Source organism: Scophthalmus maximus, chromosome 13 (genome assembly GCF_022379125.1).
Source record: "Scophthalmus maximus strain ysfricsl-2021 chromosome 13, ASM2237912v1, whole genome shotgun sequence".
Classification (NCBI taxonomy): domain Eukaryota; kingdom Metazoa; phylum Chordata; class Actinopteri; order Pleuronectiformes; family Scophthalmidae; genus Scophthalmus; species Scophthalmus maximus.
In genome coordinates this window covers 2,815,488-2,840,737 of record NC_061527.1, presented here as the reverse complement: position 1 = coordinate 2,840,737, position 25,250 = coordinate 2,815,488, and the positions used below count along the sequence as shown (strand labels likewise).

Below are 25,250 nucleotides of genomic sequence, written 5' to 3'. Positions count from 1 at the left end.
ATTTCTGGATGTCAGACAGATGACGTGGTATGAAGAGTATTTTCCAATTAGTCACCCGGAGCGAGACAAAGACGACGTCTGACTCGGAGAGAGAGATACGATGAGCGGCTCTCAGACCTGCAGCGCCGTGAAGGCCGCACAACGTGGGTGAACGGGTATTTTTCGTCGCTCTGCCTTTGTGCCTCGAAAGGGGGGCTTTCGAATCGCGGACGGCGTGAGTTCCCTGCTCGCTCGCGTCGTGTGGGCAGAAAGGGAGGGAAAAGAAAAGGATTGCGCAGACGGTAATTTTCAAGAGCTGGTGCGTGAGAACAGCCTCCCCTTTTTTTTCTTCAGATGTGAAGGGTCGCGATTAAAAGTCAGAGAGTATAGGTTAGATATTGCATCACACGGTGAGTGATTTAGAGGATATGCGACATTTGCCGACCGAATGAAGAACCTGCGTTTCCCTTCGAATATGTTACACCTGAGAAATGCACGTTTTTCTTTCTTTCCTCACCTCACATTTGCTTCCATGAGGTATTTAAACCAATAACCTCTGTGGGTATGTGTTGTCATATCTCCCCTTTAGCTATGAACTTTAGGTCTCTGCTGTATTACTGCATTAAATGTTTGTCAAGCCGGAATTTAAGTATGAAAAAGAGCAGATACTTTACCTGTGTGTGTGTGTGTGTGTGTGTTCAGAGGAGGTTTGTCAGAGAAAGTGGAAGGAAGAACAATATACAAATATTGCAGGTTGTGTTAATCATACGTGCTTATTTGCGCCATTAACTAATAAATTAATTGATTGAAAAAATTAAAAAATTCAGAGTCAATATCTTCTATGTAATAATTCAGATGAAGCCCATTCCTCTTGAAATCCATAGAACAACATCAGAACACAATCTGTGCCGAATTTCATGCTAATAAAGTGTATCAGGGCAAAGTTACCTGGATTACATCTAATAGAAGTGTTTTAATGAAGACGGGTGAGCATCTGTCGGTCCATAAACGATCTTTGTAGTGCGACATAATATCGTCAGACCTTCGTACAAAGGCTTGTATCTCGGCAGCGCATTGGCCAAGCAGGGTGATTGACACGTCTATAGAACCGTCGGAGCCAGTAGAATCGACGGACAGCATCAAAACCCCTCCCACGGACACCATTCGCTCACTGTGACAGGGCGAACCCACTGTGACGCCTTTTACCCCCGACGCCATTTGACACGCTACTTCCGCCTGTGTAGTTGTAAATAGGACGGACCAGGCGGATTAATATCTTGAAACGACAAGCGGTCTTTGTGCTAAGCTAACGGAAAAGGATTTATGGATCGAAACACAAACTTTTCCTGCAAAAATGTGGAAGGTAAGACATAATTTATGTACATCGCTGTGTTGATACGAACATTGGTCAGTGGCTGGTGAGCTGAATGTTTAATGTCTGAGGGTTAGAGGAGGGATTAGCGATGGAATCTGCAGCGGCTGGGCGTTCGCATGAGATGTAGCTCGTGTTGTTAGCATGAGATGTGACTCGTGTTGTTAGCATGAGATATGACTCGTGCTGTTAGCATGATATGTAGCTTGCGCTGTTACCATGATGTGTAGCTTGTGCTGTTGGCATTATATGTAACTTGCTTTGGTAGCATGATATGTAGCTTGTGCTGTTAGCATGATATGTAGCTTGCGCTGTTAGCATGATATGTAGCTTGCGTTGTTAGCATATGTAGCTTGCGCTGTTAGGATGATATGTAGCTTGCGTTGTTAGCATGATATGCAGCTTGTGTTGTTAGCATGATATGTAGCTTGCGTTGGTAGCATGATATGTAGCTTGCGTTGGTAGCATGATATGTAGCTTGCATTGTTAACATGATAAGCTGTCTGACATCGGTGATATATTCTCATGTAAAGTTGTCGTGTTTGTGCGAATTGCTGACTCGGTTGCTCGGTCTTTTAATTGTGTTTCATGTTGGTGAAGAGCGTTGACGTTGGCGTGTAGCCGAGAGTTGACGTTGGCGTGTAGCCGGGCGTCTCCTAGTTCTGTGCAGACGCCGTGCGGCTTCATAGCTTCATGTTTAGCATGAAGCGTGTGATTCCGAATATGTCACATTTTGTTTGCTCTTCTTCGGCTGCTTATTCGATGACAACAGTTGGTTGTTGGAGAGTTCAAATAAATCTTAGCTATTGGAATCAGTGAACTCGGAAGCTTTCGATTGATATGTAGCTTGTGTTGTTAGCTTGGATTATCACAACTGACTGTTGAAGATATCGAACATGTACGATATACGTTGTTTATGCGAAATGCTGATTTAGTTGCTTGTTGTAGGTTCAGGTAGGTGTCAATGGTTGATATTGAGGTGTAGCCGAGTTTCTAACTGTTCTGTGAATATATATATATATATATATATATATATATATATACACACACACACACACACACACACGGTGCGGCTCGTCTTGATCAAGGGCCTCACCTCATATAAATGGCATTGAATAAAAGCAATTTTTTTAATGTGTGTGTGTGTGTGTGTGTGTGTGTGTGTGTGTGTGAAACTGAGGAGGAGTGAGAGACAGAAGGATGCAGTCTTGGAACATGTGTGTGTAGGCAGTACTTCAACATGGTTGTGTGTGTGTGTGTGTGTGTGTGTGTGTGTGTGTGTGTGTGTCTTTATGTAACACTTGCCCGTCTCTTCAGTGGCAAGAATTATGTGTCCCCGGCCGGGCTGCCTCCTCCACACTCTCGGCTCCTTGCAGATCATGTCTCGCTCTTCAGATTGCAGAAAGATGAGGGTTCTTCACTTCTCCTCTTCCTCCTGTAGGCCCTCAAGCCCGTCGTCTCCCATATGCCTTTGGAGATAAACCAATAAAAAAGGAGCAATTACAATTCCCCGCGTGCATTTGCCTTCGTGTGCGTGTAAATATGAACTAAAACGAAAACCAGACATGGAGACAAACGAGAGATACTGTAAATCAAGATTCATGCTGTTGTCTATACTGTATATGTGATTTTTTTCCCCCCTAATATTACCTTATCAGTGCCAATTTGTATGTGTCCACTTCTGTGTTACATAACCTCTAACACACACACACACACACACACACACACACTGGTGACACAGCTCTCTGTATATCCACTCATCATTTGTCTTTTCCTGTCACGTCACATCATATATCAAATATCGAATCGATTAACTCTCAGATCTACAGTTTAGTTCATAAAAATTCACAAAATTAAATGCGCCATCACCAGATGTATGTTTATTTATAGTCAACAAACCCAATTTGCTTCAAATTCGTGAGGCTATTGTTTGGAATCACATGGAGTTTGCCCATGTGAAATGTGTGCAATACAAATGGATGGAAATCTTACAGCAATTAAAATAAGAACCGGAATCTTAAATTACAACTAAATATTTTCGTCCACGTTTTGCATGAAAGAGTTACGTCAAATGATTTGTCTTTACTTTCATTTCAGCGCCGAATAAAAGCTAATATCTAATTTAACCCCCCTCAGTTTCCTGTCAGAGGTGTGAGGTAGAATCCCGCCTCCCCCTCTGTCCATTTACGTTTCCACCTCATCCACCACAGCATCACCGCTGCGGCACTTCACCACCTCGCAGATGTGACGGGGTTGTCCTTGGAGATTTCCCTGTGCAAACAAAAGCCATCAACCCCCCCCCCCCCCCCACCCCCCCACCGTCTCCTTCTGCTTCCACCCCCCCTCCTCTTCCTCTCCCTCTCTCCATCTCTGCTGCCCCCTCTCTCTCTCTCCTCCACCACCACCACCACCACCACGTTTTCACACCAATGAGCATGCCGCGTGTAGCTCCCACTCGCTGGCATCACAAACACGAGGCATCCACAGTCCTGAGCTGTGCAGATTCATACAAATACACGGCGGCGGCGGCCAGACAGAAGCTGCGATCTGCCAAACGCACAGACACACACACACACACACACACACGCGCCTGGCGAGAGGCAGTCATAAGGAGGAAGGGGCACAAAGAGTCCAGCAGCTCTCCAGCACACACACACACACTGGACTCAAGGTAAAGGATCCATATTCATTTATTGGATGACCGGGGCTGTTATGTAATCTTGCTCTGGACACTGCAGGCATTGTGTGGCTCTCATTGTCGTCCTTTGTGGTTGAAAGGACTGATTATCATCTGCAGCCTTGAACGGGGAGGCTTACTGTTAATTTAGTGAAAAGCATTGTCGATGAAGATGGAGCCACTGCAGCAGACAAATCCGAGCTGCACACAAGGAGTGTTATCCGGCTAGTTTTGACGGTGTTAGCGTGAGTGTTTGCGCGGCCGCGTGTTCTGTCATTTGTTTATCCGTGCATGCTTTCAGTACCACGGGACTCACTCTCGGGGCTTAACAGTCCCGGTACATGTCACTCAGCAGAGCCACCGTCAAACCCTGGAGTAGGTCTTTGAAGGCCACATCAGGGTTGAGGTGCGTCCGAACCTTTCCTTTATTTTTTTTTTTAAAACTCTGCTACTCCCACTTTCCTTATCCTCGTCTGCCACCCACCATGATACTTAAAGGTTTGTTTCGCCCAAATGACAGGAACAAAAACTTACAATAGCTTTGAAGATAGTTTTGGTTAATTCCTTCAAATTATCTACACACTGGGTAGGAACAAACAACCTACGTGGTCGTTTAGTTTGGCAAACTTGTTGTATGATGTCCTTTAACAATTAAGAATAAAATGTTAATCATGCAAAGGTTTAGCAGGAGCAGATACCTCCGCCAAGACGGTTATGCTTTCTTGCTATTGGTTTGTCCGTCTGTCAGCAGGATAACTCATAAACTACAGAACCAAGGACTTTCTTTTCACTTCAATATGGCGAGACAGGGCGTTAAAGGTGCAGTAAGCGATTCTAAAGCAATACACGTTTTGTAAAAATCTGCAAATACTTCCTCACCGTCCGTTAACTGTCGGTTCTGTCTGCGCGCGCCGGAAAATTATCCGGAGACTTGGGCTCAGCCCAGGCTCCGTAAATCGAAAACCCCAAAACATTGGTGCGGACCGCACCACACATCACTCGTGGACACCTGAGGAGACGTGCTGGCGGGTGGCGCGGCAACTCCGCGAGTTTTAGCCGTGGAGTTGCAGTTCTAGTTATACTAGTACCCTTAGTGGTCTAAGATCAATGTCATGTAATTCGATTTTCCTTGTTCCATGTCATCCCGTCTTTCAGCTCATTCCCTGTCAGGACAACACGCCAAAAAAAGGAATTGAAAATAATCCAGGCAGGATGAATTTTGATAATCCACAGTTTTTTAACACTTTCCATTGGCTTGTGACCAGTCTTCACTGGATGCACCATAAATGTGTTTTCATTTTAATGCTTTGAGCAGCACAGACAATTAAATTCACTGCTATTTTCATCAGAAATCTTAGACGTTAATGTTTAAATACCTAAACCATCTTCAGGGTTAGAATCCACTGAATGAAAATTGGTTTTAAGTGTTGACAATCAACGCCTTGGCAAATACCAGAGCATAATAATTATGTTGTGAATCGTTTAAGGAGATGATTCATTCACATACAGTCACAGCGTGCAGCAGCGTTACTGTCCCCACATGTGGTGATTCAAGCCGGCGCACTACTGTAGCTCCACAGCGCTCGCTACTTGCACATGACAACACTCTTGCAAATCCCACTCAAGAGAAACGCTTTCAGTCGACGGAGCAACATTTCCCGAGGAGCGGAGACGCTTTCAGCGATGCAAAATAAATCCCTGGAACAAACCGATTACATAAATGGCTCAAGGCGGGATGAGCAATAAGAGACACGGTGCTCGGTCGGCGGCGCCGTAACGGTTACAGCTGAAGGGAACAAAGCACTTTGGCATTAAATTAAATTAAATAAAAAAACAAACTAGAGTAGTGTACACCTGCATCACAGGGATTGTTACACAAGGTGGACAGGGCGACTGCTAGAATGTGATAATCCACTGCCAATATCCGGAACATTTACTAACACAACAGCCATTTTGCCACAGAACTGATGTATTACCTCCAGGCTTCCTGCACCTTAACATATCATACCTACGGTGGAAATCATAACAGCAAATAGGAAAACACAACAGTCTGTTTTGCCGTTGTGTTTTGTGATTTACCATTGTGGTTTCTGTTTTGCCGTTGCGTTTTCCGTTTTCTGTTTTGCAGTTTCAGATCCCATTTTACCGTTGTGGTTTCTGTTTTGCAGTTTCTGATTTGCCGGTTTGGTTCCTGTTTTGCAGTTGTGTTTTTTGATTTGTTGTGTTTTCCTATTTGCCGTTGTGATTTGCACTTCAGGGCCACCGTACATATCTCCATCACTGTAAATTTTACATCTGGTTCCAATTATCAAACAAACAAACAAAAAAGTTTCCTTGAACTGTCAATGTTTCTCTTCCAGACTCCTTCGGTTTGCCAAAGCCAATTAGAGCCAAAAGCGCTAAATAATTTGACAGCAACGAATTCTTAATGTCCTTAGAATGACACAACACCAAACATGGAATTCAGCGGGGCCATTCAAAAGCCAAACTCGGTCCAGTCATGTCTAATCAAGTTCGGATGTAGCCTACAGGAGATGACAAGCTCAAATTTTATGGCCAGGCACGATGTTCTCCGATGCAAGTCAGTGGTGTGTCCTCATCATCCTGAACCAGCCCTGTCATGCTTGTGCTTTTAATAGTTCGGTCCAGCTGGTGACGGGCGGATTCACTTGACTATAATCTGACAAACAGTAGCTGTGAGTCAAAGACTCGGCCGAACATCATTCCGTTTACGCCCCAGCTGAGCGAAGGTGGTGAGCTGCTTTGAGCGTGTAGTCAGCTTTCACATTTGTCTGAGGTGAAAGCAAAAACTTCCTTACAATAACAAGTTTTCCTTATCTCTTTTATACATAAAATATAGACGAATTCAAGAAACACGTCATGTAGTGACTATATATTGTGTTTCTTATACTTCATTCTGAATGAAAGCTGCCTTTGATTGCAGTTAATAACCTCACCTTAAAGTTTCTGTTGCACCATTGACTGTGGATCAAATGACTAATGTTGTTTAATGTGAAAGATGTCGCTTATATCTCAGCTCTGTGCAATATTTTAATGTTTTACAGCCCATTGTTTTGGTTTGACTGTACATTTACCGTACCGCTGTTACCAGGCCAGCCAAGCTCTGTGTTTGACCTCAGCTCCATCGATCCCAAAAGAATCTGCAGAATCATTTCTTTTTTGGTCTTTACTAGCAGGAACAAGACATTTTTGTTTAATCAGTTGTCATGTCTTGTGAATAGTGACATCAACCATTGGTTTGTGAACTGTCGTTTGAAGCCTCGAGATTAGCGCTATTTTGTTTATTTTGAAACAAGATTTGACCATATTTGGAGGAGCCTTGACGGCACTAGCTGTCAATCACACAGAATCCACACCCCAATGTATACAGTGCTTTATCGTCTATTTGAATCTCAGCTGACCACAATTTACAAAATGAACATAGATATTGAACCATAAACTCCTCAGGAAAATGTTTACTGACGTTCTAAATCAAGTAAGAAGTGAATCATTTTAGACTTTTTTTTTTGCAACCAGTGGAGTCGCCATCTACTGGTCATTTGATAGAGTACAGGTTTCAGACACCTTTGCATTGGCTTCACTTTGCAGACCACATTTTTATAGACAGTCTTTGTTGGTTTATAATGTGTCAGAAATATGTGTCCAAATTCTCCCCCAAAAAATGTCCCCACTGCAACTGAACCCTTGTAAAAACAGTCTTGCTCAAACCACAACAACCCACAACACGATATGATAAAACAATCATGTATCATACAGACTAGACTCTTTTAATAGAAAGTAAATTCTCTTTCTTGTAGTTTTATTAGTTTAGTTTTACTTCCACTCCCTGCAGTCATTATAATCAGAATACTGGGACAAAATGAATTTACAGGGTGGAAAATTGGATGACAAGTAGCAGAACTGTGGATTGAAAATAATAAGCATTTGTGGTATAGTTTTTTGATACACATTTCTCTCTTACCCGATATCACATATGAGTCATTATTGTCAAGCAGCCATTTCTCTAATAGAAAAACCACGTTATACAACTGACCACCTGCAGAGCGCCGTAGATCAAATGAACATATGGGGGAAAAAAGGATCAAATCATCAAACACTCAGGTTTGCCAAGCAAGCCGCAGTGACACATTATGTAAAGTAATAATATCAGGCCTGCACGGTGCATTTCCATTCTTTTGAGGATTAAACCATAAGCTTGTGAGCTGGATGCAGATTAAGTCTATAACGAAAATAAATAGACGGAGGAGAGCCTGTGACATCCATCTGACCGAACGCAAGACTCCAACGTAGATGAAAATAACATTGGGGCGTTAACATTGGGGTCCCCGAGTGGCTTTATCCCAGGTTGGCCTATCAGACTGTTGAACACTGAGCTTAGGTGTCGCCACAGGAAGCCTCAGAGGAGCGAGGGGCAGCGCAGTGATGGTCCATGATTAATGGTGACGAACTTCACAAGGTTTTTTTTCTGATATTCTGTCCCCTGCACGGTGGACCTTGTACAACTGGGGGTGGACATAATATTGGAGTCTTGTGCATGACAAAAGCTTATCATCAATTATTATTTCAAATATTACAGAACTGGTAATCACTTGAAGGAAAGAAATCGATACCGGGAAAGAAGACCATCACTTATGGCACAAACATTTTTGAACTGGTCCAGATGTAAAAAAGAATGAAAAAGATGAATTTAAACAGTGTTCTTCTTGCATCTTGATTCTACAACCAAAAAGGCCATAAATGTTCTTGTTCATCTAAATGATGCTCCGTTAAATATTCTTTATTTTAGAAGTGGGAGTGCCGCGGAGGGATGTAGAAAAGAAGAAAACAGCAGAGACCTACCGCGCCACATGGCAACGTTCTCCAACGATGTCGGAGCGGCTGCACACGTGACTGTTACTCACAGCTGCCGCTCTACATAGCACCTGAATAATGGATTAATCACGAGGACCCGTCGAGCCCCTTATATCATATCTCAGTCATTATCACATTATTAAACATTAATACACCCAGGGTGCGATTTGTGAAAAAAAATAACGGAGGGGGAAGAGGGATTTGTTCGATCACGCGTAACGGGGGTGGCCTCGAGCACGCGACCTGCGGCACGTGAGGCGTCTGGCGGAAAACTGAAGCAGTGAAAAAATACATCCTTTAGCATTAAATTGAAAGGATTAGTTTTTTCAGGTAAGCATTTAAAAATGTGTCTGAATATAAGTTTTTCCGTGGTCCCCTCTGCTACAGTGGGACTGAGACTGACTCTACTTCCTCCAAACTCTGTTAAAGTGACATCGCTGATCACGTCTCCATAAGGTGACGTATTAACTATGCATATGTAACTCAAACAACCCCACTTCAAAATCACTGAACTGTCCCTGTAAGGTGTCGGCATGTGAGGTTTACACTCACAGCACGGCACCCGACCGGCGGACACAACAAAACGAAATGCGCAAGGATCAAATCCCCCTTCCAAATATTTTGTGGTTGGTGACATTGTGAAAAAAGCCGTGTATTGATCAAGGCTAATGGAACCGGGATCGGTAGGTAAATTAGCCGCAGTGTCATCTTTATATCGATCCATCGCACTGTAGACTGTTCACATTGCAGCGCTCTACTCATAGTTTACACATTTCTATCTTAGGTATTTCATATGGTCAATAGGTGAAGTAGCATTGATTACACGCACATTTTTGTTCCCACGTTTTGGTGACAACACACGCGCAGCATTTAGAAAACGCGCCGCAAAGACCGCAACGAAAAGGAAGTGTTTCCTAGAAGACACTTAAAAGTGACGCACACACCCGGACGCGCTTTGTTGTTGGCGCGGATTTTGACTCACGGCGCTATTAAGGTTCTCTTTCCCTCAGTGGTTTTGGTAAGGTGTTTTGGATTTATTTTAACATTGTGATCGCACGTGTTGTCAAATTGATGGAGATGCTTTCTTGTGTTTTGTCTATTTGCGCGCGTCTTCTTCAGTTGCAGTGCTGTGAGCTCTCAGGGCCACCGTAGAAATCCCCCGCCGGCAAATGGCACCCTGAAGACAACCAGAACCGTTCAATTATTGAATTCATGGAACGCCGTTCGTCGCAAATTAAATTCACAAACTGCTTCACAACAAAGACAAATAGATGACAAGAAATCGCTGAATTTAATACAAGCGTTGTTCCAGTATAAATCAAGTTACTCGTGAAAATGTTCCTAAAGCAAAAATAAAAAGGTGCCGTGGATATTTTTTACAAATGACTGCGCAGAAAAAAAGTAGAAAATAAAGAAAGAGAAACGTAATGGGCTATAAAATCTGCTTCAGTGTGGAAAATGGCTCATGCGTGTTTACTTATCGTAAATACATCACGTCCCCGGGTCTTTTTCTCATGAGCATGTATTTCCCCCCGTCACATTTCCCAGCTGACCTTGACACAGCAGATCTGTGTTTACTGTAAACAGCAGTGACCAGCGTCCTCGGGGCACGAGGACATTAAATCTTCCATTATACTCCCTTTCAAAAAGATCTACAATGAGTCAGATAAGAGTTCCCTTCTTTTTTTTTTGCATCACCCCACCATCACTTTGCCTTCATGTTCCTTTTTCTTGCAAGACGACAAAATATGGGCACATGGGAGATGGAACAAGGTCGTCGCAGTAGTGGACTTGTGGCGGCTTATGGCGGCAACACTTCAGATGGTCTGACACATTCTTCCGTGGGCAGTCGGGCTTCCTGGGAGCGGGGGGCGGGGGGTGTGCGCATGCAAAAGCACAAGTCCAAGACCACAGTTGTGTTGTTGTGTGACTCAAGACCCAGACCTGACAAAGTTGGCCGTAGAAAAGGACGGGGACGCGCTCGGACCTGCCAAAAACTGAAATGCTGCTCAAGACGCCCTGATTGTGACTGGACGCCTGAGTCACGGTCGCATCCTAATTAGCCTGACAACAGCTAAAATTGTCTGTCGGAGTGAAAACGAGTTGATCATTTTGACTTTGGCAGTGATCCTTCCGCTTCTGTCGCTAGTACAGCCTGTCCCTCATCCACGCGATAATAATTCCACCTTCAACTCCCAACCTTCTCTTGAATTTGAATTTACTTTGGCACTGACCTATACACGAAAATAAATGGATAATAGCAGTTTTTTTCCGACCATGTATCGACTTCTGTTGGAACATTCTGTGGTTTTCTGCCACTCGCGGGTTTCGAGGTGCTTCTCCTCAATCCCGAGGGACTCTTGCGATTCCCTTCGCAGCCTTTAGTTGAGTATTTGTTTCCAATCCTGCGTTCTCTGAGAAAATAAAGGGCCGGCGCAAAATTAGTGCAAAGATCTGCAGAGATAATGACTTTTATTATGTGGACACAGTGGGGGGGGGGGGGCAAGAAAGGCAGTGGCAGTGACTGAGTGAATTAATTATCGAGTTATTAATGGACATGTGAGTTACAGTTGCTTCCCGGTTATCCGGTCGAACAGCTCCGGAGTAGTGAACGTTTGTGGACAGTTTTTCCGCTCAAAACACGGTTAACTGCTCAGTCGACCGAGTTTCAAGCGCTTCTGCATTGGCCTCACCTTCCTGGTCTCGGTGATGACGTCCGTTTCTATGCACAGTCTGAGGTTTTGATATAAATCCGCGGGGCAGGAGATGCTATGGTTAGCTTAGCCTAGCGTTAAGACTGTGCTAGCCTCGCTCTGTCCAAAGATAGGAAAACCCACCTACAGCACCAACACTTCTACATCTCCCCAATGAACACACCGGCTCGTTTGTTTGAATGACATCTGAGTTTGATGAATATGTGCTGGACTATTCCTCAGCCAAACAAAGGCGGCGCTAGCTACTTCACCCTGTTTCACACCTGTCTAAATGCTAAGCTAGCTAGCTAAGTAGCTGACTATGCTAGTCTTGACCTTGCTTCATAAATTGACTGTATGAGAGATGGAATTAATATTTTATTGAACCTGTATTCTCTGTAACGACCAGCAGGGGGCGACTCCGCGGGTTGTCTCCGTAGAAGTCGATGAGAAAATGACTCTCACTTGATTTACAACTTCAGTAAACATTTTCCTGAGGAGTTTATGGTTCAACCTCTAGTTTCAAGTTTTCTTCTGTTAGTAGTTTGATCATTTCTTAACATTTATGCATGGAATATGAAAGTAATATTATTAATGTGATACAAGCTGCACTATAATAATGCAGTGCAGTGCTTCATGAAGCAGTTTGATGTTTATTTGACGACTGTCCCAGATCTAGAGCGAAAACGTGATGTGCTATAACCGGCAACGGAACCGAAATGTCCACAAATTCAACTCGACAAGTTGCTATTTTTACTCGCACTCAGCGGAAACCAGAGAAGGGAAGTGACCCGTGCTCAAGAGGCTCTTTCTTCTAACTTGACAGACGACCTGACACACATACACACACACGCACACACACACACACACACACACACACACACACACACACACACACACACACACACACAGACCGACACGTGGTCTGTGTTTTTACCTTCAACGTCATCGCCGGCATCGCTGCAGATACGTGCACGTTCGATCACACAGATTCGATTCGCAGATCTATTTAATCAGCTGCAGTATTGGCACCAAGCAAATTTGGATTTCTGCAGATAATATTAATTTGAATCTGCTCTCAGATATTCGTTTCATAACCACCCTGCAGCGTGTCAGCTAATGCTACAAGTATGGAACTGCAGGGTGTCTCCTGTCAGCATCCAGTAATGAGGACATGGAATGGAAATGTGAAAACCTGCATTGCACCAAGTTAGGTAACTTCAAAGGAGATGTTCACACACACACACACACACATAACTTCCGTGATCTACATTTTCACTTCCTAATCCGTCAACCCTCCTGGGCATCTTCTGGCGGATGTTTTCTGTGCTTTCAGATTCATGCGGCGCACCAGTGTGTGTATCTGGGATGTGAGAGTGCTGCTGTTGCCGTTTTTAGCCTCTTTCCTCCAGGAGTCGGCCTCGCTGCATGGCTGAATAGAGCATGCACCGCTTCCTCCTGACTACATGGATTTGTCAGGGATTTTTATAAATAGCTCAGCAGCGGCGGCGGCGGCGGCGGCACGTGTTTTTCACAAAACCCCACTCCGCAGACGAAGAATGCAGCTCACAGCAACCAGCGATGTGCAGACGGAGGAGGAGGACAGACCGGGGGACGGGGAGACAGAGAAGGAGGAGGGTGTTATTGACAGTTCGACACCCGCCAAGCCGACTTATCGATATTGCCCACGTCTTTCTCCATCAGATTCACGTGGTGCCGAAAAAAAGGGCACATTCTGACACACATGCATATTCTGACACCATGCTAAGTTGTGAAAGGCTGGTTTCCAGTGCCGGTGGCACGTGGAATAAAAACGTTCCCAACGTGTGCTATACACATTATCATGCATTCATGGCATAAAAAAATGTATTAAATTTTCGATATACTAAATTTAAAGTTTCACTTTCAGTCTGAAAGGGATATGATGCATGTGTAATCTGTGTCCAATAGGCTAATAACATTTACTCATAATAATCCAACCGAATCATTCCGTCTATGAATAAACATAACACGGTGGGCAATGTTTCGCAGATCCTATCTAGATGGAAAATAGATGAACTTTATTGATCCCAAACAAGTCAAGCGTATTAATATAGGCATTAAACACAAGATATACAGTTGTTCGGAACATTTGGTTCAGCCAGAGACAAATTACTTATTTTTAGTGAAATTAAATATATACAAGCCCTGCAGCAGACAGGCGTTCAATGAACCCCTTTTTTGTTAATGCACTCCGACCAAACCGTTTGAGCCTATTAGCAGAGGTTCAATAAAAATAGCATCATGTCCTTTGTTAGTGTTAGTGGAGCTGACATGATCCGAACAATGCTCTGTTCTAACCCTCCACAAGTTTAGGGAGAAATCTGAGGTAAAACTTATTAAAATTCATAGATTAAACCTGATCTCTCCTAAAATATCTCTCCCATAATTTCCTCAATCCTCTCTGAAGTTAACTGCTCATTAATCGTCTTCCAGTCCAGCGCATCTGTTTTAGGTGCATAATATCGGCTACATAATTTGGGGTGTTTCTGGTGCAGGCAGACTCATATCTACAGTGCATCGGAAACAAGCTGCAAAGATTGAGATAGACCACACAGACCATTAACCCTCGTCTGGAACCCTAACAGTTTCAAAACTCATGTTCTCCTATATAAAAATACCATTTATTTACCTTTTCCATATGCGCACTTGAGGGAGAAGCACGTTTGCCATCCAATATTCCTTTTCAAGGCGACATGAAAAAACCTGATTCATTAGTCCCAGATCAAACACAAATGCATGTCAGAGGTAGCTCGAGTACACTAAGTGGGATTTTTAAAGAGCCTGGTTTTCATGCGGCGGATGGAGCAGATTAATTCTTGCAAGTGGCATCCGGTCGGCTAATGAACACTACATTTCATGCAATGTTCCCAATTCAAGGTCCCACCGTAAAAACAATCAACTGCTGCACCTATGACATACGAGAGAATAAAGTGGTGGTTCTTGAGGTGAATGGAAAGATGGATGTACAGATAAGACAGTTGCAAGTTGATTTAGTCTGAAGCCTTCTCATCATCCAGTACATTACTTCTATATAGCAAATCTGTTCCAAAAAGCCAAGGACGCTTTGTGTAACTGAAGCACTAGTGAGCTCAGGGTTCTCTTATTAAAACCATTCAAAAATGAAAATATGTAAAATCTCCATTTGAGGTACCTCGATTAAAGTTTTGGAACTCTTTGGAAGGAATATTTTAAAAAAAAGATATCACTCAGATGAATACCACTCGGACATATGAAGCCACGGCCGGTAGCGATTAGCAAAGCTTATCACAGAGACTGGAAACAAATGGCGAGGCGTCGTTTTAATGATCCGGGTGCAGGGTGCGAGTCTCGATTAATCACGGTCCCCTTGTGAACATGAGGAGAAAAATAGATTTAGTATTAATTGCATGCAATAACTACATTCACTCACACCTTTTGTTAAAGGGGGTCGTAAGCGATGTTGGGCAAAGATGGATTGTTGTCGTTTGTTTCTGACTGCACTGGAGATGGACCCCTGAGGTTTAGACACTGCACACATGGCATTGTGTGATGTGGTGTGCAACCCTTTTTTTTGTTTTCAATTTACAGAGCCAGGACTGTCTAAAAATATCAGATTTTTTTTCCGGCTCTCACACAGAACCGACAGCTAGAGGACCGTGATGAAATATTGGCTGAATATTGTACAGAAAGTGTAATGGATTACAATCGCTTACAGTCTCTTTAAATGTTCCTCAGTTCCATCTGTCCTGGTTAACATTCACAGGTGAAGTTTGAAAGAATTATTAAGATGCTTCATTTTTTTTTGTGGTCAAACTAATAGTTTCCGCTGTGAAACAGACCCTACTTTTTTTTCGGGAATGTGCGGACTTTTGATGGATCCTCTTATACAACCAATGCCCCATCTGGAGTGACTCATGCGTCCCGGAGGCAGAGCGCTGACAAAAAAGGGTATGAGACGGGACCGTCTGTGATGAAAGATGGGGAATGTGGCTCCACTCGGGGAGTTCAAATCTCTGCCCGAGAGACAAATAATTTTTTCTTCCCGCAATTCACATTTTACAAAGAAGCACCATTCTTAAAACTCTCCATATAAACATACACATATATCTATATACAGATGTATGATGTGCCATATACATGTTGAGTCCACGAACGGGGTATTCTCCACATCTGTGACATTAAAAACGCAGTTCTCTCATCATTAGCAAGAATTCAGAGTTGAGTGAGTGGATACAAGCTGGATAATGACAGTCAAATTGTGCTGCCGCCGTTTCTCGGCCTTCACAGAAACTCAGTTGCGGTCATGTAAGATTGCGTAGGAGGTTTTCAGCACTCCATATGGGTATATCGGGATTGTTTGAAGCGGCCTCCTGAATGAGGCAGAGCACAAGGTGACTCAGCTTGTTTGCATATGGAGTTGCACCTGTTGTCTACATCCAGCCCAGGCCTGTGCAGTCTGTCCGTCGGCCTCATCTCTCTGCAGAGTTTTTTTTCTCTTATCAATCAGGTTATTCAGTAGGTCGTCCGACAACATTCAAGAACTCATATGCATGGTCCGGACATGTAAAGGGGGCCGCCCGACCGCGCGAAGCCAAAACATCTGATTAGCCGCCCTTAGCGACAGCTCAAACACGACGGCAGCGTTCCTCACGGTGCTGGGCGGACAGTTCAAGTGCGTTGTATTTTTGAAGTCGTGCCTGAAGCAGTTTGGGATGCACTGTGCCCCTCTGTACTTTTTCGACCCGGTTCTTTATAAACGCGCAGCCTCCTGGCCACAACCTCGCTTCACAGTGGACTGGACAACAAACACAATTTTTTTTTTACCTCCACCAAGGTGATTGCTGTTTTAGCCGCTGTCCGTTTGTTTGTTTGTTGGTTAGTTTGTCGTAATGAGTCCAGGGGATTACGCAAAAGAAAACAACAACTATTGAACAGATTCCGATGAAACCTGGTGGAAGGACGGGACGTGGGCCAAGAGAGAACCCATTAAAATCTTGGCGTAGATCCAGACCAAGGGGCCGATACAAGAATGATTTATTACTTTCTTCCAAACTAGGTTTTTTGGACATTTTCATGGATTTCCCTGGGAATAATTCAGGGATCTTGATGGGGTTGGGAGTTGTAGTCAAAAACACAACATCTGAACATTACCTGTGCCAAATTTCATTCAGTGGTCGGTTGGTTTGCCGGTCGTAAGAGTCGACAGGATTACGCCAAAACTGTTGACCGTTGCGGATGTACACTCTCTACTGAGCGCCATTCTAGTCCAATCATCTTTGTCGTTGTTTTCTTTCCCCCAGCAGGATCTGCACCATGAAGACCAGACTCGGGTGCCTGTCCAACAAATCGGACTCGTACAGCGACTTCTCCGAGTTCCTTCCTCCTGCCCACGAAACCACCGCCAGGTGTCTGAAGTGAGTCTGACAAAAAGGGTCCGCCTCTGTAGGACCACGACAAACGGACTGTAGCACATTTCAATTTAAAAGATTTCTGTTCAGCGCAAGTGCGACGTATTCTGGGGCGTTTTGTGCAACAGCCCTATTCAACACGACGTAGCAAACATGGCGACTCACGCGGAGGTCGGGTCCACCTCACGGAACTACATTTAACTCATTCAGAGTTGACGAAGAAACATCGTGATCATACGTATATGAACACATAGTTATGGACAATATGTTCTAAGTTCTTAAATTAGATTCAAGTGTTTGGAACTGTCCCCTTGATTTGAGTGAAATTCCCAGTACAATGTGTTGCACAGCATTCCAGGTTTTTGCAGTTGGTTCATTATACCAAACAGTTGCGTGATACAATTTCACTCTATTGTTGTTTTTCTTCCACAAAATCAAAAGGGTGCTCTTGCTGGCAACATCGTTGAGAGTTACTGTATTAGCCCTGGCAAACGTTTGCCAGCAGAGAAACACTTTTCCGCCAAATGTCCCGTCGAAATCAGTGCAACACATCGCCTTTTCCCCAGAGGATGTATCTCCTCTCCACCTCTCAATGCATAGTTGTTCCAACACAGAATCATATCACCGGCTTCATGTGATCTTTTTCAAGACACATGATTATTATTGAGCCTTTCTGACGCGACGGTGTTCTTCACAAACGGCCCAATGTTCCATGTGCCATCTACAAAGTGCGGAGTGCTGCGGAGTTATTGTTGTTTGCCCTATATTCTCCGACACGTTGTGTTTTCCCTCCACGTTTTCACCTCCTCGTAAAGAACACTGAACACGTGAACAAAGGTCGGCGGTTGTTCTTTTTTCCGTTTGTCATCCTGTTGTCGCCGCGTGACTGTGACCAGATATTACAATTACTTTACAGCCCTGAGCGAAGGCCCTCATCTGCCCTTTCAATAATACATACAGTAGAAACCTTGAGTTTAACAAATGCATGAAGGCACAGTGGTCGGTCGGCTTCTCGCTCAGGCTCAGTCTCCTTCTGACTTTTCTCTCCTTCAGACTGTCGACGGACGAGGTTGTTCGATGGTCTGAATCCTTTGATCACCTCCTCTCTCACAAATGTAAGTGGACGATTTCTATTTTTATTCCCCTACCGCAGAAGTCACTCGCAGTCGCCACGGAGAAAGAAATTAAAGCTTCCTTCATGCAAACTGCTTTTCACAAAGTCCATCTTATGTTCAACTCTCATTTCTGTGTTGTGAGGACTTCCGACCGCATCATGAGTCACACACACACACACACACACACACACACACACACACACATTTGTCTGTGACCTGCCCCTTGGACCAAACACACACTGGCACACACACACACACACACACTGGCACACACACACACACACACAGACACACACACACACACACACATCTGCATAAAACAGGTCAGCCATGTATTTATAGACCAGCTAATGAGACACGGTGAGTGACGTAGCGTCCGTGACATCAAACTCACTGAGCTGAGAGGAAAGAGAATGCGAGCGGGAGCGAGTCGGAGAGCAACCGCACCGAGAGATCTTCTTAATTGAAATCACCCAAAAACACTTAGCGCACACTCGTGCTCCTCCTGAATGTTAAATATATCTGCTGTGAAAGTCGAGACAAGATGCATGTGACGGAGAGTCACGTGTCAGAAAAAAGATTTCCAAACCTCCAACATGTGTGCTCAGATTCCTTATCTGTGCTTCTGGGTCAATATTTCATTTTCATTTTTCATGTTTTTCTTTTATAAAGGGTTAGAAAGAATCAGACAACGGCTTCTGCAGAAGCAAGGGGACCAGGATGTGTTCTTCTTCATAGGATGTTGCATGGGTATAAATGATGCACAGGATATATATAGACTACTGTAAAACCACAGTCACGTCTTCTTCACAGCATCAGGAGAAACCGTGGAGAACGTCACAGATGCAGACACATTATTTCACTCAGAAAACCAAGTCTAAAGTAAAGTTAGAACCAAAAATGGAGACAAAACAAGTCACTTGTATACATTTATGTAGATTTGGGCACAAATATGCGTCCGGACATTTTCCGGAGAAGTTCAGACTTCAGTGCCTGTTATGAACACTCGCCATCCAGCACATATTTCACATCGGCTAGTTTTATTTATTTATTTATTTATTTTTAATCTATTAAATATCAGACAATGGACAAAAATGGATGAAAATGCATTGGAGAAAAAGCAGCAAATGTTTCATGTTAGAAAAGCTGGAACCAGTTGGTGTCTTTTTTTTTTTTTTTCTCTTTGACAAATAACCTGCAATGATGAATCAAAAACCAAAAATTGTTCCTGCATTATCAAACAGCAGTTAATCAAACTCCACAGGGTTCCTTTCTGGATTTGAATCACTCGCCTTTTCGTTGGAAATGTTTTCTAAGATGAAATCATTCCAAACATGTTTGATTTTTTTTCATCCGTTGCCAATGGCAACAGGAGAAATGATGAAACACGGGTGGCGAAAGAGCGAACGAGGATGAAATAATGCAGTGTGCCGCGAGAGAAAGTTCATCCACATTCAAATCCGTTGTTTACATCTTCTGTAACCACACGAATTCTTGGGGATCTTCTGGCCAAACACAATCAACAACATCACCCCTGTGGGAACGCACACCAACCGGGAACCAATAGAAATTCAGATTAAAGGGAGAAAGTGGATCTGGATAGGTCACACACTGAGAAGAAACAACAGAGCAATAACCAAACAGGCACTGACATTGGACCCACAGGGCAAACGGGGGAGAGGTCGTCCCAAGAACACCTGGAGAAGAAGCACAGAGCAAGAGGTCAAGAAGGGAGGGCTGACGTGGCAACAGCTGGAGAAGATGGCCCAAGACAGGCGAGGGTGGAAGCCATTCGTCAATGGCCTGTGTTCCGAAAAGGAATACAAAGGCCCAACTAACTAACAAACAAATAAATTCACCCTTTTTATCTCATTTTTTTGTGCGAAACACATATTTCCAGTAAATGGCCTCACATCTATCTTCCACCCCAGCGGACGTCCGTTACAACACCATCCAGTGATTAACTCCAGCGTATGTGACACAGTGCTTTATGGAGACACCCAGACTTCGCTGGAACCCCCCCCCCGTAACCATTGCTGCACTCTTGTGAACGTTATCGCTCCTTTTGATTGGATCGAGGTTGTGACATAACACACAGTGGTTCGATACGTAAGAAAACTGAAAAAAAAAAACAAGGACATTTCGGCCCTCAGGAAAACATGAAGAGCCGAACATAGAGCCTTTCCCCCCTGCAGGCGGAGGGAGAGTGATGCACCTGCGTATCCTGTTTCAATTGACCAAGCATTAAAGAGGTGACTTACCACATGTACACACACACACACACACACACACACACGCACATGCACGCACACACACACGCGCACACACACGCATTACATAAGTGACGGCGAAGCAAGAGAGCACAGTACTCAATGTTCCCTGGATATTGCATTTGCATTGGCCTTGATTTGATTTCAAAGCAGGGCTAGTAGATCCCACTTCCACCTGGCCGCGGTCTCCGTGTCATCCCTCAGTGTGCGAGGCTGATTTGTGCGTTGGCCGCGGGGCGCACTGACCCGACCCGTGCTCACCGTCAGCCCTGACACATCTCGTACTGTGGCAGTCGTACAGGAACATTGTGTGTGAGCTGCGCGGGCGATCGGCGTCTCGAGTGACGTTGAAGTACACAGAGTCCTGCTTACTTACAGCCACAGTGTGTAATATTTAGAAGAACTTGTCCGCGGAAATGTAAGATATATTGTCCGTAACTTTGTGTTCATGTATGTATAATCACCGATGTCTTGCCGTCAACTCTGAATGAGTTAAATACGGTTACATGAGTTGGACCCGACCTCTCCGCGTGAGTCTCCATGTTTTATACGTTGTGTGGAATACGGTTGTTGCGCAAAGCGGTCCAGAATACGACGCGTTGGATTTTTCAGCGCTGCCGGAAAATGGAATCAGCGGTGCGCCGCCATAAAGTGTCCCTCACTTGGTTGCTGTTTGCAACTTTACCACCAGACACCAGGGCTTTAACTTGTTTTTTCACATGGATGCCTGTGCGTCCCGAGATAACTCCCGGGTCTCCGGTGTAATCGCCCATTACTCCCCGGCTGCTCCTAATTGCCTTGATGTATTGAAGACGGTCTCCTGTCAGTTCATCAAGTTCCCTTGTGCTCTGCCTCCCGAGTCCCTGCTAATTTCCTTTTAATCTACCTGTAACCTGCTTTGGGTTCCTCACCCTCAACTCGCTTCACCTTCTCCCCCTGCCGTCGACCAGCGCCTCCCGGTGGCCTCGGCCTGACCTCCGGGCGACAGGCAAACTATCATGAAAGCAACTTTAATCCGCTTTTGCGTCCACTCCGGTCAATCCTGTCAAATACCTCAAATTTGGTTTTGCAAGTTAATAAATGAATGTGAAGAGACCACCCTCATGGGTGGTCGAGTGGGTCCCTGTTTTATTTCAATACTTTGTGGCAAAAGCATGAAACACGTTCATGCTATTCAACTGATTGAAAGCAGTACGCACCGGCAAAGAGAATGAGGAAAAACGTGATTTAATCAATGTACAATTTATTATTTCCAAAAAAGGCATTACAACCCACTTGTTTAAAGTGGCGGCATCTGGTGGTAAAGTTGCAAAACGCAACCAACTGAGCAACCGACAGGGGACACTTTATGGGGGCGCACCGCTGACTCCATTTCCGGTTTCCGGCAAATGCGACGTATTCTGGACCGTTTTGTGCAACAACCGTATTCAACACGACCTAGAGACATGGAGACTCACACTGAACTTACTCGGTCCTTTGTTGCCAGTGATTATACATTCATGAACATATAGTTATGAACAGTATATTACATTTCGGTGGATAAGTTCTTCTAAATATTACACACTGTAGCTTTAACATGACCCTTGGAAATAGGTTGTTTTTCCAGGGGGGAAGATTAGCTGCAGAGGCTAAAAGAGTTATGGAATTGTATTTGGAGCGATTGCCTGAGTGACAAGTACAGACACCTCAGAGATACAAGCAGATCGTTCAACAAGTTATTAATGGTGAAGAATTTGGTGAAATCATTTATTTTGGGTGCCAAGGCTTTTCAACATTTGACCGCTTTCCCACAAACCCCGTCTCATAGAAATTACATTTCCTAATAATATTGAGGTAAATGAAATCTTCTTGGATCATGTTGAGATGCAACGCGTTTGTTTCTGGTTTTATTTGACTTTTTTTCATTAATTAAATGGCTACATGTATATTTACCGTCCAACAGCCAACGGGAATTTTTTTCCTGGGAATGTCGTCGCTGACATCCAGCTCGTAAAAACTGCAAATATAGAAATATATTTTATTAAACTTTTATTAAATGGAATGTTTCAACAACATTTCCTTACACATTATGTAAGTTAACTATAAAAAGTTGTGCATGTATAGAAAAACAATTGCTATAGGGAGACAGGGACGGAACTAACGGTGCTGGACTTTATTCTTAAAAGCAAAAAGCACCTGTAGTAAACTGTAATTGTCTTTCTGTGAAGGCTTGTTATTGTAGAAGCTCTGAAATTGTGTCGGTAGCGTAGAGGACGGGAACACGAAACGTTACGAAAGGTGGAAATGTCCTGGTGCCTGTAACTTCTGTTATTAAGCATCTCCATCAAAACAGCAGCCCTAAGTGTGTGTGTGTGTGTGTGTGTGTGTGTGTGTGTGTGTGTGTGTGTGTGTGTGTGTGTGTGTCTGTCTGTCTGTCTGTCTGTCTGTGTGTGTGTGTGTGTGTGTGTATAGCCTTGTGCGTGTTGTGCAACCTGCATGTTGTTGCTCGCGCGCTCATGAGAACTTGTTTTGCCGCGTGAATAATGATGTTGCATATGCACAGATGGGCCGTCCCCGCCGCTCGGTCTCGGCTTTATTAGGTAAACAGCACAAACGGGAGGACGCTGGAAATAACATGTCAACGTGACACGGGGCCCGCAGAAAAAACATGCCCCTTCCTCTTGTGTTATCATCGGTGGGGAGTACATTAATTGATCACCCGTCTTGACTGATAAAAAAAAGGCAGAACAACAGTGTCCCGGGGGGAGTATTTTGTTCTGATTTGTTTGTCTTCTGATCGTAAGAGCCCTTTCCCGCTTCTGGGAACAACAGTGTGTGCGCACTGGAAAAATATGTCAACATAGGATGTAGGGTGTTATCACTTATCACGTGATTGAACATCCGTAGATGGAGCCGTTCTCAGCTGTTGCCTAGAAATGGGTGGTGCGCTGGAATATCACTCATATTTCGTTGTTTGTTGTTGTTGTTTTTTGTGTGTGTGTGTGTTTTTTCTCGTTTCCTCCTTCCTCGCAGTCTTATTCATCTTGTTCTCTTTTTGCAGATGGCCTGGCCGCCTTCCGGACATTTCTCAAGACGGAGTTCAGCGATGAGAACATCGAGTTTTGGATGGCCTGCGAGGAGTACAAGAAGATCAAGAGCTCAGCCAAGCTGGTGTCGAAGGCAAACAAGATCTTCAAGGAGTTCATTGATGTCCAGGCACCAAGAGAGGTGTGTGTGTGTGTGTGTGTGTGTGATGGGAAATTCTTTCCATGGCTTAGTGATGCTGGGAAAATCTTTATTAAATATTGGCGTTTACATATTTATACAATATAAAGTGATTGTGATATTCATTTTTCTTCGTGTGATGAGATTACATACAGAGTCAATACAAAGACTACGTGAGTGGATACGAGTCCTCGTGTCAGTCGCACCGTGCGACGCCAATGACGCAACACAAATAATGCAAAGATGCAAAATTTTTACAATTTGCATCACTCGCTCGTGAAATCAAGCAAAATATTTCCGTGACGCGATGTTGCGAAAGCCGATCACCGTTAAGACTCCGCCAGACGTCACTCACGTCCGCCTACGGATAATCGCGGGATGTGTTTACTCGCGTGAGTAATTCCGCTTTTGTCCAAGAATGAAATCAAAAGCCATAATAATAATTAATAATTCTGATGATGTTGATAATTATTGTAATTATAATAAAAGTATACAGGAAAAAAAATATTGAAAGAAAGAACTTGGTTGAAAAATGTACGACGACATCGCACGACTTCTACCTTATCTTCCTGGCAGAAAGCCGTCATAATTCCCACGGCCACTAGAGGTCATTGTCAGAATTCTTTTTTTATTAAACAAACAACCAATATGGTCATTTTTTTCTTCCAACAAACTGAAACTTCAGAGCACCAGACAACAGTGTGTAATATCGTAGCGCTGGTATCCCTGGACGGTTATTCAAAAGCCAATGCTGTCAGAATTAGCTCTACACATACACGTTAGCGTGTGCGTTTCATGATATTGATAACGTGAGCGGCCGGCGTTATTGTTTCTCCGTCTCCTGGCAGGTCAACATTGACTACCGCACCAGGGAAAAGACCAAGCAGAGCCTGGAGGATCCGTCCCCGACGACCTTCAACGAAGTCCAGGCCAAAGTCCACGGCCTCATGGAGAAAGACTCGTACCCACGATTCCTCAGGTCCAAGATGTACCAGGAAATGGTGAACCGGGCGCACGCACAAGGCCAGCGGAGGTCCGTTTGACCAGCGTGGACAAAAAACAAAAAATAAACTGGACCTATACTGTAAACCGTTCATTAAACCCTTTGACGATGATCTCTCCATACTGTGAATCTGCGAGGAAGCGGCGACATGCTCGACTGTTGTCCTTCTGTCGACACCGGCTCCGTGCATGCGATCCCTCTAGATAATACGTGTCCCTGTGAGCTGAGCCGTACGGGGGGGGAAAAGGATACGCTCATAGCTTTACCTCTACTCTACTTGGTGCCGGGCGATAATGTCTGAAAATAGTATCACAACACAAATAAACCGTATAAGGCGATGACGATATTTATTACAATATATGCTTTCGATGTGGTGTACTGTATCAGACATATAACTTAAACTGTTTAATTTAAAATGTCCATTATACAAGTTTAAGTTAAGGCCACAAGTAGATATTGATCCAAAAGCAAACTTTGTTTTGTGGATATTTGAGGTTTTTACGGATGTCAATGACAATATGTTCTGGAAACAATATATATATATATATATATATGTGAGGTTTAATTTTTTTGCATGTTTCAATTTGTATTAGTATAAACTAATTTGAGCGGCAACTAACGATTCTTTTCTTAATC

At 43.9% G+C, this 25,250-nt stretch overlaps 1 protein-coding gene across 4 annotated transcripts; it reads left to right on the top strand.

Moving 5' to 3' along the window:
- The first annotated feature begins 1,185 nt into the window (after positions 1-1,185).
- Positions 1,186-24,726, top strand: LOC118318700 (regulator of G-protein signaling 8-like). Of its 4 annotated transcripts, none has more exons than XM_035648609.1 (5): positions 1,186-1,342; positions 16,915-17,028; positions 18,076-18,137; positions 23,448-23,614; positions 24,460-24,726. In XM_035648609.1, the coding sequence occupies exons 2-5, from the start codon at positions 16,928-16,930 to the stop codon at positions 24,652-24,654; spliced, it is 525 nt and encodes a 174-aa protein (XP_035504502.1). In that variant the 5' UTR covers positions 1,186-1,342; positions 16,915-16,927; the 3' UTR covers positions 24,655-24,726. The 4 variants fall into 4 exon arrangements, with proteins under 4 accessions (XP_035504502.1, XP_035504503.1, XP_035504507.1 ...); XM_035648610.1 differs by having other exon boundaries at positions 1,187-1,342; positions 16,918-17,028; XM_035648614.2 differs by lacking the exon at positions 1,186-1,342 and adding an exon at positions 3,818-4,022.
- Positions 24,727-25,250: the final 524 nt, after the last annotated feature.